This window comes from Sarcophilus harrisii, chromosome 2, assembly GCF_902635505.1.
Source record: "Sarcophilus harrisii chromosome 2, mSarHar1.11, whole genome shotgun sequence".
In the NCBI taxonomy this organism is placed as follows: domain Eukaryota; kingdom Metazoa; phylum Chordata; class Mammalia; order Dasyuromorphia; family Dasyuridae; genus Sarcophilus; species Sarcophilus harrisii.
In genome coordinates, this window is record NC_045427.1 from 198,426,789 (window position 1) to 198,443,759 (window position 16,971).

General features: G+C 33.4%; 1 protein-coding gene across 4 annotated transcripts in view; it reads left to right on the forward strand.

Annotated features, from left to right (window-relative positions):
* The window catches only part of TTC27 (tetratricopeptide repeat domain 27), a 192,881-nt gene that overhangs the window by 49,808 nt on the left and 126,102 nt on the right, over positions 1-16,971 (forward strand). For all 4 annotated transcript variants that reach the window (XR_004231862.1, XM_023494608.2, XM_003757831.4 and 1 more), the window contains exon 9: positions 752-818. Coding sequence is in view for 3 of the 4 variants with exons in the window: in XM_023494608.2 (XP_023350376.1) it covers positions 752-818 (67 nt within the window). In the remaining variant the exon portion in view is untranslated. The remainder of the gene's footprint in view (positions 1-751; positions 819-16,971) is intronic.

Consider the following 16,971-nt stretch of genomic DNA (forward strand, 5'->3'; position numbering starts at 1 on the left):
TCTTAGAAAAATTTGTAACAACCAAGTTTAAATAAAAAAAATCTAGTTCATTTTTAAGTGGTTTTATTATTATTTTTTTTAATCAGTTAAACAGGATAGTCATTCCCTGGTATTCTGGTTAATGGGGTTTTATTGTCTTAATTTTTGTGTTGGAAATGAACCAAAGATAATTGGAGCACTCACATATTAAGAAGCTTCAAGTTACATTTTATTTTTTTAAATAAAGATTTTTGTTTTTTAAGTCTCCTTAAGAACAAATGTGTAAATTCATGAGGCAACTCCTTCAGAGTAGATTCTCAGGTGTGTTGTCCTTTTACCTATGCTTGATGTTGTTACAAAGTTGTGCTGAAATTGGAGTCATTACCAGGCTTTCTTTAGTTCAAAGCATTCAGTTATTTCAGAGAGAAATAAATTTGTTTTTCTGTATATATTCATAATACACCTATATCCACATACATATATATATAGATAGATAGCTATAAATATGTACATATACACACATGTATGTATTTATAAACATGCATATACTCACACATGTATGCACACACACATAATCAAATGCTATTATATTTGTAAAATTCTAAGCCCAGTGCTTGGTACATAGTAGGCCATTAATAATTGCTTGTTTCATCCTCCTTGTTATATACACACTTATGCACAAATTGCTGTAACATTCTGATCATTTGTATTTGGATCAAACCAGTTTTGTAAATTAGAATTTTTGAACTCAATATACTTTTTTTTTTAACAGTACAAATTTCCAGAAGACCAACCCAGTACATAAGTTAACTGAAGAGGAGTTGTTGGCATTTACATCAGTATGTAGTCTTTTCTCTAAATTTTTTTTTCTTTTGTCGATTGTTTGTCCCTTCTTTGAGACATTCTTCCATGGTCAGAGCACATCAGGAATGGAGGTAATTAGAAATAGAAGCACAGTTGACATCTAGGCATACTACAGATCACCCTGAGAGAAGGATAAAATAAATGAGGTGTTCTAGGAACAGCTCCCAGTCTGGTCCAAAGGTGCACTATAGAAGTGATGGAAGATTTTGCTCAATTAGTCATTTTCTGAATTTCTTTTTCGGGGCCTTCAGTAGAGCAGTTAATAATTTTTTAGCTTACCTTAATGTTACCTTAATAATTTCATTGTTGAAAAGTTCATTAAAGCAATGAAGACAACTGTTCTCTATTTCATTTTCATTTGTTTTCATTTTCAATAGCAAGAACCCCCGGGTTTACTGATAATTGAAATGAAAATTAGCTTTGGAGGAAAGTGACCACTTCAACTTACAGTTTTTAATACAGAGAGAGAGAGAGAGAAAAACCAGCTGTAGTTTGAAATACATTCTAGGTTTTAGGATAAAAGATTTCAAAGGCTTTATAAAATAATTTACCATTTTACTAATATTTTACAGGGGAATTCAGCCTAGAAAGGCATGAACAGCAATCAAAAATGAAATTCTAAAGATATAAAGACAAGTAATTTTGATGAGCAAATGAAGGTTGGCTAAAGGGAGCAATGTAGATTGCATAGAAAACTGCCCAGAAAAGCATATGTAGAAGATGAAAACAATAACAAATAATGGACGAAGAGTGCAAAAGTATGGGATGATCCTGTAAAAACCATGTTAAGAATACTAGAGCTTTAATGAGCTGAGGAAAAGGAAGAAATCAGGAAGGGAAAGAAGTATTTGAGATGTATCAAAATGATAACCAAAGATGGAAAGAAGTCAGAATTTAATTTTTGCTAATTGATTCTTTGATAAGAAGAATTTGTATTTATCATGGATTTTATAGACATGGAAATACAAGATAAGTAGTGAGGTAGAAAACATATGGTAGGCTTTGATGAGTTTCATCAACAATGGAATTATTTTTAATTTAAGATTCCTTATAAGTCAACTTGTGCAACCTCCTTGTTTAACAGATAAAGGAACTTAGATGGTCAGAGTGATTTTCTCATGATCATGTAAGAAACTATGGCCTTTCCACTATCCTATAAAATGAAAAGAACTGTTCAATAATGGAAGTTCCTTGGGAGTAGAATTTATTTCATTCTTTATACTTGTATCTCTAGTATCTACTATTGTGCCTGGCATGTAGTAAGCACTTATTAAATACCAGAAAATTTATCAATTAATTGCTGAGTCCCTTTCATTGATGTTTTAAAGATTGTGAAGAATAGGAGAGACGTCAAAGGAGCAGGGCAAATATCCTAATTTCCAAAAAAAGTAATGAGAGGGAATTCTGCAAACCAAAGGCCAATGAATTGGACATTGGTTCCTTGTGAAATCTAAATAATACAACATTAAGGTGAATGGTTGTTTAACTTTGAGATTAGTACTAATTTCTAGGGAAGCTAAGGGGTGCAGTGGATAGAGTGAAATGCTGGGAAGACTCATCATCATGAGTTCAAATTCAGTCTCAGAAACACACTCTGTGTCAGCCTGGTCAAGTCATTTGCCTGTTTACCTCGGTTTTCTCATCTGTAAAATGAGAAGAAAATAACAACAGCAGCAACTAATCTTTAAGGAACAGCTGAGTAGACAGTAGACAGTAGAAAGACCTTCAGGCCTGTCCAAACCACACTGACTAGCTATGTGACCCTGGACAAGTTACTGAACTCCTATTTGCCTGATTTCCTCATCATTAAAATGAGGGCATATTGGAGAAGAAAATGGAAAATTATTCCAGAATTATCAAAACCCCAAGGACAAAGTCCATGAGGTCTCATGAAATTGGATACAATTGAACAGTTAAGTAGCGATTGATTTTTAAGAGCTGGTATAGCTTTTTTCAAGAACAGGTCATGTCACTTTAACCTTATACTGGTACTGGTACTATATAGGTGGATTAGGGAATGCCATGGATGTTGTTCATCTAGATTTTTGCAAAGCATTTTGTTAAATTTGTCATGTTATTTGTTACTGAAAAGAGAGAGAAATGGGGTAGATACTATAATTTGGATTGGAGACTTCTGGTGACCAGACCCATAGAATAGTCACTGTTGGTTCCATCTCAAATTGGAACTATGCTTCACTGGCTGAGAACTAACATATTTGTTAAATTTAAAACCATAAGTGAATAATAAAATAGATGATGGCAACCAGAATCTCAGAAGCCCATGAAAGGTTATAAAATTTTAGAAAGATGGCATTTAATGTGATTAAATGTAAAACCTTAGAAGTAGGTTCTGAAAAACCTCACAAATAAGTAGGTTGTGGATGGGGGTTGGTTAGTTCATCTGAGAAGGATCTGGAAGTTTTAAAAGACTATATGTTCAATACTTATTAGTGTAATGTAGTACTCAGAAAAACTAATAGTTTTTTCTTGCTTTAAGAAAGTACTCGTGTCAGAAAGAATAGCTTTGAAAATTACATATTGAATTTATTATATAGTTAAGAGGGAAGGAAGTTATATATATTATCCACATTTTCATGTAGGATCCTCTTTCTGTTTTAATTTATATTCAATACTAATTTTATTTGATATTTAACAAATCCAGAAAAAAAATTAAAAAACCCAACTAACTAAAGGGTCATGGACCGATCAGTTATTATTATATAAGATGTAAATTGTCTTATAATATTATAAGCAATACTTATATATAGTGTTCATATATTTACCTGTCTCTACATACCAATCAAAAATAAAATGACAACACTAGGACAATTTCTAAACAATCTCCTATAAATAATAAAATGAATTTTTCAGTATTGCAGAAAATAAAGAAAATTCTTTACTACTTATAATAATAATAATTAAAAAAATGTTATATTGTCCACATCAAGGGATATGGTAATCCATCTGTACTATTTTGGTCAGACCACATCCAGAAGACTGTGTTCCATTTTGAGTGCCACATTTGGTGACGTACATTGATAAGCTTAAGTATCTTCCCAGAAAGGTAGCCAGTGATAGTGATTGGTGATAGGCCTCACATAAACTTTAAACAAATTGAAATGACAGTATTGGTTTGGCTTATATAGAGCCTTAAGATGATTAACATACCATCTTATTAGTTTTTAAGTTGGAGGAATTCTAAGGACAATTCAGGGTTAGCCCCTCAGGAAAATGGAGTATAGCAGAAGATAATAAAGAATAAACAAGGGAACTATGAGCACTGACCAAGGGAGTATAGGGAATATTGTTAGATAGTATACATTGGGCCCTCGTTGATAGAATTGAAGAAGGAACATTCTTGATATTCAAGGAAGCTGAGGATGAGATCTTGTTCAGCTTTGTTTCCCCATTGTAGTTCCATTGTTTGGTGACTAATATTTCACCAGATAAATGACTGTGTAATGAGTCAAGCATATCTGTAAAATATAACAATTTTATGAGATATTGAGTGTAAATATTACCTTGATTCTATAGAAACTGAATCTGAGATATGAAATGATTTGGAGGAGGTCACACAGCTTATAAGTTGAAAAGCCAAATCTGCATCCTAGGTCTTCTCACTCCAGGAGATGAAAGATACTTTTTTTGGCAATGTAATTGATATTTTTTTTTTTATTAAAGCTTTTTATTTACAAAGCATATGCATGGGTAATTTTTCCAACATTGATGCTTACAAAACCTTCTGTTCCAACTTTTCCCTCCCCCTTTCCCCACCCCCTCTCCTAACTGGCAGGTAGTCCAATACATGTTAAATATGTTGAAATACATGTTAAATCCAATATATGTTTACATATTTATACAGTTATCTTGTTGCACAAGAAAAATCAGATCAAAAAGTAAGAAAAAGAAAAACTGAGAAAGAAAACAAAATGCAAGCAAGTAACAGAGTGAGAATGCTATGCTGTGATCCACACTCAGTTCCCTGTGCAGAAATCTCTGGGTAGCTGGCTCTCTTCATCACTGAACAGATAGAACTGGTTTGAATCATCTCATTGTTGAAGAGAGCCACGACCATCAGAATTGATCATCATATTGTCTTGTTGTTGCTGTATATAATGATCCCCTGTTCTGCTCATTTCACTTTGCATCAGTTCATATAAGTCTCTCTAGGCCTCTCTGAAGGAGTTCATATGAGTCTTTGTTGCCACACAGATTCTGGAGTGGGGAGAAGCAACAGAGGAAGCAGAGAAGAAGAGGAAGCTAGCAGCATTTTGTTTTGTTTTGTCTTTTGTTTTTCTTTGTGGAGTACAGACTATTTTTCTTGTCTCATTTCAGATGGTAAGGAGAGTACTTCCTTTTTACTTTCAAGTGAAGTGAGCATGGAGTTTAAAGGGTATCTTTTTAGTTTCTAACCCCCTTGATTAAAGTCCCAATGAGAGACTGAAACCTAGAGAGGTCATGTTCAATCAAAGTGTAAAGGGCTGAAACTCTTAAAAGGTGTGCTTGAATCAGACAACCAAGCACTTAAAGCTAATTACCTCACCATAACTCTATTAGCATATGTTTGGAAAAATGGCCCTTCTCACTAGTTCGTGCTGGCTCGATCTTTTGGTGTATACAGATACTCTTAGGAGGGATTAGAGGGTGGAGTGAGACAAGCCAGACTCACTTTGCAGCAGGACCAGGAGAATGGAGGTTGGTGGAGAGCTTGTGGCAGTTTTGTCCATCTCCTTCACTTCTTCCCCTAAAGACCAAGGAATTTTGCTTATCCTGACTCTGGCTGATCCTGAAGGTCTTCAGGGAGCTAGCGCGGAATTTACATCAAAGTTATGTAGCTGTTTAGTCATCAGGTTTTATAATTGCAGTGCCCTGGAAGAGCAAGTCAGTCTCCTCCTTCATTTGACTTTGAACCATTTGAGTATCATAATTGTCATTTTTATCATCATCATCATTAACACTGATATAGAGCTTATGTGTCAGGCACTGTAGTAAGTACTTTACAATTATTAATCCTCACAACAGTCCCATTTTATAGATGAGGAAACTGTGGCAAACAGAGGTCATACAGCTTGTGTCAAAGACTATATATTTGAGTTCAGGTTTTCCTGACTTCAGGCCCAGCTCTTGGTCCACTGAACCAATTACAGAACAGGACTCCTATTCTTAGAGACCACAGGTCCAAAGGATAATAGAGCAGAGTCATAGATCCCAAAGTTTTGGAATTTTAGGTTCCAGAAATAGAAGCTACTGGCAATCTAATCTGAGTTGTACATTTCTCTTTTCATTCTTTACTTTCTTGTCTATACTAGATTGGTTGCCATTGAAGCAATTTGGCTTCAGTTGGCAAATTGTTTTGTTGTGTGTATCTCACTGATTCTGCTTTCCATGTTCATACAAAGAGAAAGGCATTGACTGACTCTCTTGAACATTTTCTTTCTTGAAGATAGACTTCAACTTTAAAAGCCCTGGTTAACTTGGGCCTCATGTGTGTCTTGATTTTTTTTTTCTAAGATACTTTTAAGATGAAAATTTTTCTTCGGGATTCTTCCTAGTCTCTAAGGTGGTAGCTACTGATTTCATTTGTTCTCCTTTCTCCATCACTAGTTTCAAAAGCAGAGAGCCTGTCTTTTTATTAGCACCTTTCTCAAAGTATTGTTGTGAGGATCAAACTTTAGCACAGTGCTTGGTGATAGTAAGTGTTTAAAAAAATGCTTATTCCCACTCACCCCTAACTCTTATTCATTTTTATTTGTCTGACTGGGTCTAGCAGAGTGCTTGCACATGATGGTGCCCAGTAAACATTTGTTAGTTGAAAGTATGTATGACTTGATAATCTTGACTTCTATCAATTAGTATAACATACTTGATTCTTCTTTTAAATAAAAATTTTGATGCCTTTTGTTTTCTATATCACTATAGTTTTCTCCAGTATGCTCCTCCTTCCTTCTCCAAGAAAGCTATCTTATATAAGAAATAAAAAAAATTTTCAAGACAGAAAATATAAATAACAATAAACAGATCAACACAGTTGAACAATAAACTGAAAAAATCCAAAAATGTGTCCAATGCTTATATTTGTAAATCTCCCACCTTTTTGAAGGGGTGAGTTGGCAGTGATCTCTCATAACTGTTTTTTTTTTCAAGCCATGCTTGTTCTTTTTGTCTCTCCCCCCCCCCCTTTTCCTGTCCCCTCCCCCCCACCTCTCCCCCCACCCCTCCGGCAGTTGGGGTTAAGTGATTTGCAGAGTCACATAGATAGGAAGACTGAGACCAAATTTGAACTCAGGTGCTCCTGACTTCAGGGTAGTGCTCTATCCACTGCACCAACTAGCTGTCCCCCCATGCTTGTTCTTGGTAATTTTCTTTTTTGAACAGCTTAACTATCCTTTTAAAGGGGCACTTTTGAATAGTACTGAAATACTGGCGTAGGGTGCTGAGCATTATTAGTGTTTCAATTCAAATGTGTCAAAAGATTTTTCTCAAATACTTTTGCTTTTCTTAGACTATCATTATGATAGGCAGTGCCCCAAATCTTTCAATTACACATTTCAGGAAACAGAATGAGTCATAACAAAAATAACTTATATTGTGCTAGTGGGCCAATTGCATTATATTGAGTAGATAATTTATAAATAGCTACATTATGTCATTTCCTTATAGATGAGCCAAGTCCAGGGACATTGATTGGTGTTTTTAATTTCCTTTCATTGTTGAAAACATGAATAATCTAGTTTGTACATACAGGTGTTTTAGTTTTCATTGGCAAAACTTTTGCTTAGGTGTGGATTAATACTGGCAGTCTACCCTTTTTTGTGTGTGTGTGTGTGTGTGTGTGTGTCTTTGCTTGAAATTCCAAAGTTTTTCTGTTTTTCTATAGTTAAAGAGATGGAAAAGAAGTCTTTCTACTTTGAATTCCAAATGTATTCCATGAATAGCATACATGTCTCATAAAATAATTACATGTTACCCACCATTTCAGAAAATCATGATTGTCCTTTATTTTTCTTCTGGAGAATTTGGATTATCTTTCCTTTATGTTTGTGTGTGTGTGTGTATGTATTTTTATATTTTTCTTTTTTAAAATTTCTTAGTAAGTAGAAATATAAAGTAATGGTAATTTTGTATGAGATACTTATTATGCTTTAGTAGTTTGTGTTAGCATATGATGGTGACCAGATGCTCCACGTTATGAAATATATAGTACATAAATAAGCCTTAGATTTTAAAATCACTTTTGTGCAGATTCCTTTTCCCATATTTCAATAAAGTATTCATTTGTTAATTTATTCTTTGGGACATGCAAAAGTAGAATTTTCATTCTTTTTTCACAGTTAATCAATAAGAATTTCTACAGTTCCTATTATGTGTCAGACACCATGACCAGCCAAGAGAATATGAAAACAAAAGTAACAGTTCTTCAAGGAGTTTAATAAGGTTAAAGACAAAATAGCATCCTGACCCTCAAACCATCAGTACTCTTTCCTGACCAGCCTTTGGAGCCGTTTTTCCAGAATCAATTCTTAAGATGATATGACTTGACAACGGCTAGCTCTCAATGCCTCAATCATTACAGTGATTGAAAACTTGAAAAGAATTTTTGTTACCATAATCATTATTTATTTATTTTAATCATAGCTTTTTATTTACAAGAGATATGCATGGGTAATTTTTCAGCGTTGACCCTTGCAAAACCTTTTGTTCCAATTTTTCCCCTCCTTCCCCTTCTCCCTCCCCCAGATGACAAGTAGACCAATACATGTTAAATATGTTAAAGTATATGTTAAATACAATATATGTATACATATCCATACGGTTATTTTGCTGCACAAGAAGAACTGGACTTTGAAATAATGTACAATTAACTTGTGAAGGAAATAAAAAATGCAAGTGGACAAAAACAGAAGGATTGGAAATGCTATGTAGTGGTTCACACTCATTTCCCAGAGTTCTTTCACTGGGTGTAGCTGGTTCTATTCATTATTGAACAAATGGAACTGATTTGGTTCATTTCATTTTTGAAGAGAGCCATGTCCATCAAAATTGATCATCATATAGTATTGTTGTTGAAGTATATAATGATCTTCTGTTTCTGCTCATTTCACTCAGCGTCAGTTCATGCAAGTCTCTCCAGGCCTTTTCCCCCTTCTTTTCTCATGAGACTAAGAAGTGCTCTTTGAATACAGGTGTGAAATAGTGTCCCAGATTTTTGGATAGCAAATCAGACACTCTTGAAGGATAGTTTGGTGAAGTAAAGGTAACAGATCCAAACTCCTTTGCTTATTTTTTTTCCTTTTTTTAAAAAAAATTATTTAAAATTTATTTTATTTGAAAAAATAGAGTAAGACAAAAAGAAAAACAGAAAAGAAATACAAAACAGAATGAAACAAAACAAAAGAGAACATTGTCATGTGCCCAGCAGAACATCAAGGAGGATTCAAAATATAACAACAAATTGCCAGATCAAGAAAATATCTATATTAATAGAAGAAATTATATTTATGAATGTCCACTTTTTCTTTACTTCCTTGTAAATTGTTCTTTGGTTCTCTGCTGTGCACATTATTTGTTATTCTTTTCTTCCCCTTTCATCCCCCATCCCACTCCCAAGCAAGCTACAGTTTTTCAAGAAAAGATATATTTATGTTTATACACACACACATACATACACATACATATACACTCCACATATACAAGTCTTTCCTATCCCTGCTGACTCTTTAATTAAATTCTGCTCCACAATTTGCCTTGCTATTACTTAACCTCCTCCAACCCATGGATCATTCCCTTGGCTTCCTCTCTCCACCTTACTTCCCTGTCTGCCCATTCTTTCCCCTTATTTCTTTATAGATTTTGGAAAATGCTATACCTTTAAAATATATATATATATATATTTGTGTGTGTGTGTGTGTGTGTGTGTGTGTATTTCTAATTTCTAATTTCCAATTTCCAAATTTCTAAAATCTAATTTCTAATAATATATAATATATATTCTCCATATCTTAAGTTTTCACTATTATCTTATAAACTTTATTTTGAGTATTCTTTGGAGATTTGATAAAGGCCCATATTTTAGACTCCCCTTTCAGTAAGAATTCCCCTATCAGGAGTTACCCTAAAGTGATAAAATTATTGGTCCCAAGTCTCTTTTTCCCCAGTAAAGCACTTGTCTCAGAAGAGCAGTCAGTTAGTAAACACTTATTAAGGATCTGCTATATGCTAGACTCTGGGTTAAATGCTGGGTTTAATAAAGTAAGGGAAAGTCAGTCTTTGCCTTCCAGTAGTAGCTCATAGTCTAAATGGGAGAGATAATCTGCCAACAATTATGTACAAAGAAGATATATAAAAATGGGAGATAATCAATTGAGTTAGGGACTTGTCTTAGGGAGGATCCAAACTAGTTTGTGTATGTGTGAACATCTTTCCTTAGTGGGAAATGCCTATGTCTATAGAATCAAAATATTATGGTAATGGGTATGCTCAGTTTGAAAGGGGAAAGTTCTTTCAGTAACCCATTTATAAACAGTTTGCAAATTTCTTGAGACCCTTCTCCTCCAGTTTGCCAGTGTCAGTAAATTTTTTAGCTTTATGAACAACAGCTTGCTGCATGGTGTACTAGAAAGAGTTCTGTACCCCCAGACTAGCTTATCTGTAATTAATCTGAAAATTATTTTCCCTTGAACACTGATTCCTAACCCTAGTTTGGAGACATCTAAGAATGTCTTCTCTGATCTCAAGTGATTGTGAAAAATTGTTTTCAATACAAAATTAATTTTAATTGTTAAAACAAATACATAATCAGTCCTTTTGAGGACTTATGACTATATATTTGTTTCTGGGGCAGCTGGATGAAGCTCTGGACCTGGGGTCAGGAAGATTTATTTTCCCTTCATTCACATCTGGCCTCTGACAATTTTGTGCAGTAACTTGAGATAACAGAAGACATTTCAGATGTCACTAAACTAGGGCTAGGAATTAGTGTTCAATGTAAAATACTCTCCTGTATAGTTAGACTATTATTGCTATCGAAATTTTTTTTATAGTGCTGTGTAGTATAAATTGTTCTGGTTCTATTCACTTCTGGTTATATAATTCTTACAGTTATACAGTTCATACAATTCTTCCCATGTAATCTGAAAACATCTTTATCATTTTTACAGTGTAACAGTGTTCATTATAATCTTAAGCTATAATTTGTTGACATTAACTTTTAAAATAAGATTAAAATTAATTTGAAAAATTACTTTAAATAGACAATTCAAATTTTTTGTTATCACTGATAAAGATAATGTGAGTTTAGTGGGGTGTTCGTTGTTCCATCCATAAACACTGAAAAACAAGGATGATTGTTGTTTTTGAGTTGTTCCAGTTGTGTTTTGTCTCTTTCTGACCCCATTTGGATTTTTTTTGGCAAAGATACTAGAATGGTTTGCTATTTTCCTTCTCCAGGAAATTTTCTTCTCTCCTCATTTTTTCAGATAAAGAGCTGAGGCAAATAGGGTTAAGTGATTTGCCCAGGGTCACACAGCTAGTAAATGTCAGAGATCAGATTTGAATGAAGGTCTAGAGCTTGATCCACTGTGGTACCTAACTTCCCCATAAATAAGCATACAGCTATAAAAATTAGCACAGAAACATTTAATTTGACATTGTTGCCAAAAACAAAAAACAAACCACCTCTGTGCTCATTATTATGCTTGTCAAAAAAGGAGGGGGGTGGGAGACAAAGAATAGAAGCTCATTTGAATATTGTATCTAGAGGGTACATTTGCAATTTTGAATGAAAAAGTTGATAATGAATAGCTTTATATTTAGAGTGCTGAATTTTGAAAAGGGACTGTTATTTATTTTATTACAAGTAATACTTTTTACAAATGTGTATGTAGAAGACACTTGAGTGCTTTTTCTTGGTGATGACAGTAGTCCACCATATCATGATGAGGGACGAGAGCTATAAAAAGGAATTTGTGGTTCTTTTAAAAACTTGAAGAAGCTGGAAATAGCAAATCAAAAAATGATTTACAAATGCTAAAGAAGATCAAATCCCATGATAATCTTGCCAACTATCAGCAAGACAGTTAAAAATAGCATCCCTTATTTATTTTTGTAAAGTACCTTGTACATATTAGGTATCTGATTTGTTTAATTTGTTTGTTGAATTTAGATTTGCCCTAATTAAGTAAAATTAAATAATAGCAAATGTATATATTTGTATATATATATAGTAAAAAAAAAAAAGTTTTGCTTGATTGTTTTTAAGCCTTAAGGGGGAGAAAAGAGCAGTACATTTTTATTAATTAACTTTAAAAGATTTTAAAAGGACAAATTATTTTTTGAACTTATGTTTTTCTTTGTTGTATTATTTTCTGTTAGTGGATATTAGTCTTTTATTTGATCTGATTAGACTTTTGATCTAGTTTATTTGTCAAAAGCTGTTTTGCAAGAGAACTTAGAATAGAGCTTCAGCAATAAATGGTATGTTTTGTTTGCTGATTGATGGACTTTTCTTTTTTGGATTAATATTTTGTGGGGAATGGAGGCTGAGGGGAAGGGAATATGGATAAAAAATATTCTTTAAAGTGCTCTTTCTACTGAACAGAAATTGACCATATTTTAAAAAATCACATGCTGCTCATATTTGTAGCTTAAATTAAAGAACAAAATAAGCACTTGCAGTACTTTTGAAAAACTACTATTTTAATGTATAATATGGAGTCACCAAATTTCAGAAGATTAGAACAAGAGAGGCCTTTGAAGCTTAAAAGAGGTGGTTATGAGGGCCAAAATTAGAGGAATTCTAGTACTATTTTACACATTGGATAATAAACATATGAAACTTATCTCAAAGAGGAGGCTAAAAATAAACTTCTAAAAGAGTTTATTTTTTTTTTTTTCTTCTAAAAGAGTTTAGAAGAATTGATTGAAAATAGATTCATAGTAGATAACTATAGTATTTAGCCTGAGATACATCCCTTTCTTTTGAAGTTGGTGTTAGGGACCGATGATGTGAGTGACCTGTATGATGGGGGTATGAGTAACCTAGTATGGAATTTCTAATTTTCCCATTCTCTAATTGATTAAGTTAATATATTAGCTCATCCAACTGTACTTGCAAGTTACTATACCTATACTTTACCTCCACATATTTTGGAGGTTACTTTTTTTTTTTTTTTTTTTAAGTTGTACTGATATATTTTATTTTCCTCGTACTACCATTGAACCCTGCCTTTCACCAAAGAAAAACTGTTAAATAAAAACAACTGGTTAGGAAACCAAGTCTGACTGCATATGCAGCATTCTGCAGCTTTGGTACTCTACCATCTTACCAAGAGGATAAAAATGTGTTTCATCAATTAGAAGGTTTTGAAATCTTTTTTTTGGGGGGGGAGGGGCTGTCAGTATCAGGTACCAAGGAAGAGGAAAGCATAATAAGGTTATTTGTGAAATAAGTAGAGGCATCTGTAAATGAGGTTTATAAGAAAAAAATTATTATGGGCTAAGTAGAAATGCCTAATATTTAATATGACTCTTTAAAAATAACTGTTACGACAGATAAAGGAGGCTTGATATTGATGACACAGAAGAAAATCCCAGAGAAAGATTGAGGCTAATATGTTACATGGTCAGAAGGAATACAAATTCAATTGTTCTTTTAAAAAAGACTCCTTTTTGTTATTTTGGGCATTCTGTATTTGTCATTATCATTCTGTAGTATGACTAGGCCTTACTAGAGGTCCAGTGTTTTTGGTAATATTTAATTTCATTTTTACCTTCTTATTAAATTTTATTATTAAGATATATAATTTTCCTGCTATCCTTATTTGATTTTTGCTAAATACTTTGCACAAATAATAATTTCCAAGGTTTGACTTATTTAGCTAATATTTCATTGTACTTTGAGTCTTTTACTTGAGAAGTTTAAGGTGCCACATCTTATTGATGGGTAGTTGTTTATATTTTTCCATTTGAATTGGAGAGCCTTTTTTTTTTTTTTGGAACCATAGAACATGATTATATACTGTGATGTATGCTCTAAAAGTCTGTTCTTCCAGTGTCATGGGATAAAATCTACATCTTAAAAAAGTAGAGATAATTACATTATTACCAAGTTGGCAGTGGCAAAGTAAATGAGCATACATCTTTAGAAAACTAACAGCAAATGGTACATTTGGGAGAAGTCTTTATTGCAAGGGAAAGTGGAAGCCATTGTCTGGTGTGACTTAGTCAAATGACTCCATTAGATTTTTTTCCCCCTTTTTCTTTGGGTTTTTACTGTGGATCAAGAGACTTTGTAATAATATCTCAGAGTTTGAAATTAACTTTGAAATTTAAATATTGCAAATGTTGTTCTCTGGAATGAATGAATGAAATGCTTATGTGTCAAGAAATAATGCCAGGAATTGAGAATACCAACATAAAGCTAGAGACAGCCCTTGGCTCTCAAAATGATTACAATTCTTTTTTTTTGTTTGTTTGTTTTTTAATTTAATAGCCTTTTATTTACAGGTTATATGCATGGATAACTTTACAGCATTAACAATTGCCAAACCTCTTGTTCCAATTTTTCACCTCTTACCCCCCACCCCCTCCCCTAGATGGCAGGATGACCAGTAGATGTTAAATATATTAAAATATAAATTAGATACACAATAAGTATACATGACCAAAACGTTATTTTGCTGTACAAAAAGAATCAGACTCTGAAATATTGTACAATTAGCTTGTGAAGGAAATCAAAAATGCAGGTGGGCATAAATATAGGGATTGGGAATTCAATGTAATGGTTTTTAGTCATCTCCCAAAGTTCTTTCTCTGGGCGTAGTTGGTTCAGTTCATTATTGCTCCATTGGAAATGATTTGGTTGATCTCGTTGCTGAGGATGGCCAGGTCCATCAGAACTGGTCATCATATAGTATTGTTATTGAAGTATATAATGATCTCCTGGTCCTGCTCATTTCACTCAGCATCAGTTTGTGTAAGTCTCTCCAGGCCTTTCTGAAATCATCCTGTTGGTCATTTCTTACAGAACAGTAATATTCCATAATATAATGATTACAATTCTAATAAAGGGAAGCAACACAAAGAAAAGTGGTGGTCCTAGGAGAGATATATTAGTCCTAAAAGCTATAGGGATTGTGTCACTGGAGAATAGATTTATGCAACCATTCTAGGAACAATGGCTGAGTTGATTTCATCATGATTCTGGAACAAGAAGTAGGAAAATGTAGCAGTAAGGCAACTGGGACAGAGACAGTTGGGAAGTAAGGAGTGAATAGAATTGTTGCTGAGATATGTGTGAAATCAGAGACTCGGTAAAGTATCACCAATCAGGACAGATGTGACTTCACTGTAGAAATTCTGAAGATGAAAAGATGAAAATCTTTTGATATGATCAAATTTCTCCAATTCTTGCATTTTTCCCATCTTCCTCATCCTTCTCCTACTGGAACTTGGACTCTTCCCCTGGGATCTTGGGGTCTTAAAGATGAGAATAACATCCTCCTTCCTTCCCTCCCTCTCTCTCTCTTTCCCTTTTCCCCTTCCTCCCTCTCTTTTCTTTTTACACTATAAAAAGAATTGTTGTATAGAATTGCATTAGAAAATTATTCTAATAATACCAGATGTAGAATGTAATTTAATATAACTGATCCCCAACCTGTGATCAAATCATGTTGCCAAAGGCTTTATAAAAAATTCCTTTGCATTTCCTGGAATTAAAAACAAAATTTTGATGTATTTTCCCATTGAAACAATCTTATAAAAGGGGGCTAAGATTCTTTGGGACTGCTTACAAAAGCCTGTTTATCCTACATTGTGTATTTCAAGTATAGTACTGCTCTAGTATTTTTTATCATTGTTTTTCTTGGAAAATCAGTTTCTACTTTCAGCTACCCAGTATTTTCCTTCCTTCATAGCACTTGGGACAAGGATGTCTTTCTTTTGGGAGAGGAAATAAGTAGATATTCCTGATAGTCAAGTTTTTTTCCTTGTCTCTACCCTCATTGTAGTGGAAGGATACTTCGTTTCTATATCTGCATAAAAAAGACATCTGTTTTCTGATTAATTGAATTAATTGAGGAGATCATTTTTGAATTGGAGGACAAAGGATGGGGAGGATGGTTTTGACTTTATTTTCTCCCTCTTCAGACAAATGAAGGGTCTGTAAATTGGAGACACATTGAACATGGCATTCTGAATTGGACATTGTCCAGTGGGCTTTGTTTCCAGAGTATTAAAATGTCCAAAATTAAAATATAACCTTGTTTATAATACTGCTCCCTACGTGGACCCCAGACGCAGTATAACATTGTGGCTCTAGAATATTTTTATTTTTTCTCCATTAGTGCCCCATCAATGTTATCACTGATGGCGGCACTTGGAAAGCATTTATTTTAAACATGCCCTATCTAAAGTTGACCCCTTACAGAAAAAAGATTTTGTTAAATGTTTTTCCTAACTAGAATGATCAAAGAGAATTGCATTCTTTAGTGATATCATTTCCCAGACTTTTTCTTTGGTCTTTTTTCAAAGGTCTTTTTTTTTGTCAGATTGCATTTTACTTTTAACTTTCAGTGAGATGTTTTGCTTACCATGTACACAGTGCTTTCGTCTTGCTAGGGTAGAAAAAAAACTGCTTTTGTAGTGTTTTTGGTGAAAATATTTACTCCCTTTTATGTGAACCTTTAAGAGAACTATATTTGATTTTGACTTAACATGAAAAGCCTGAAGTGTTACTCTATGATTCTGATATTAATAATAATAAAAAAAAAAAGTCTTGCATTTACTGAGTTTGGCCTGGTTAGTTAGCAAAGTCAGTAAGCAAAGCAGATTAAAAAATGGCTTCTGATCATTTTCTGCTAAGTATAAGATGTAACATTATAAATACTATAAAGAAAAGACAAGTTGAAAAGAAAAATGTATAGTTTTCAACTGTAAGTTTCAGGAAATTTCCTTTTACACTTAAAATGGTTCAATTTATATAAATATCAGAAAGATTATGTCTTTCAAACATTGTTTAAAATCTATTGATTTATATACAGAGGACCTTCTCCAGATCAGTCTCATGATTTTGGCACAAGGTTTTAAATGAGTAATCCTCTTTTTATTAGATGATGTAATGAGGACCTCCTG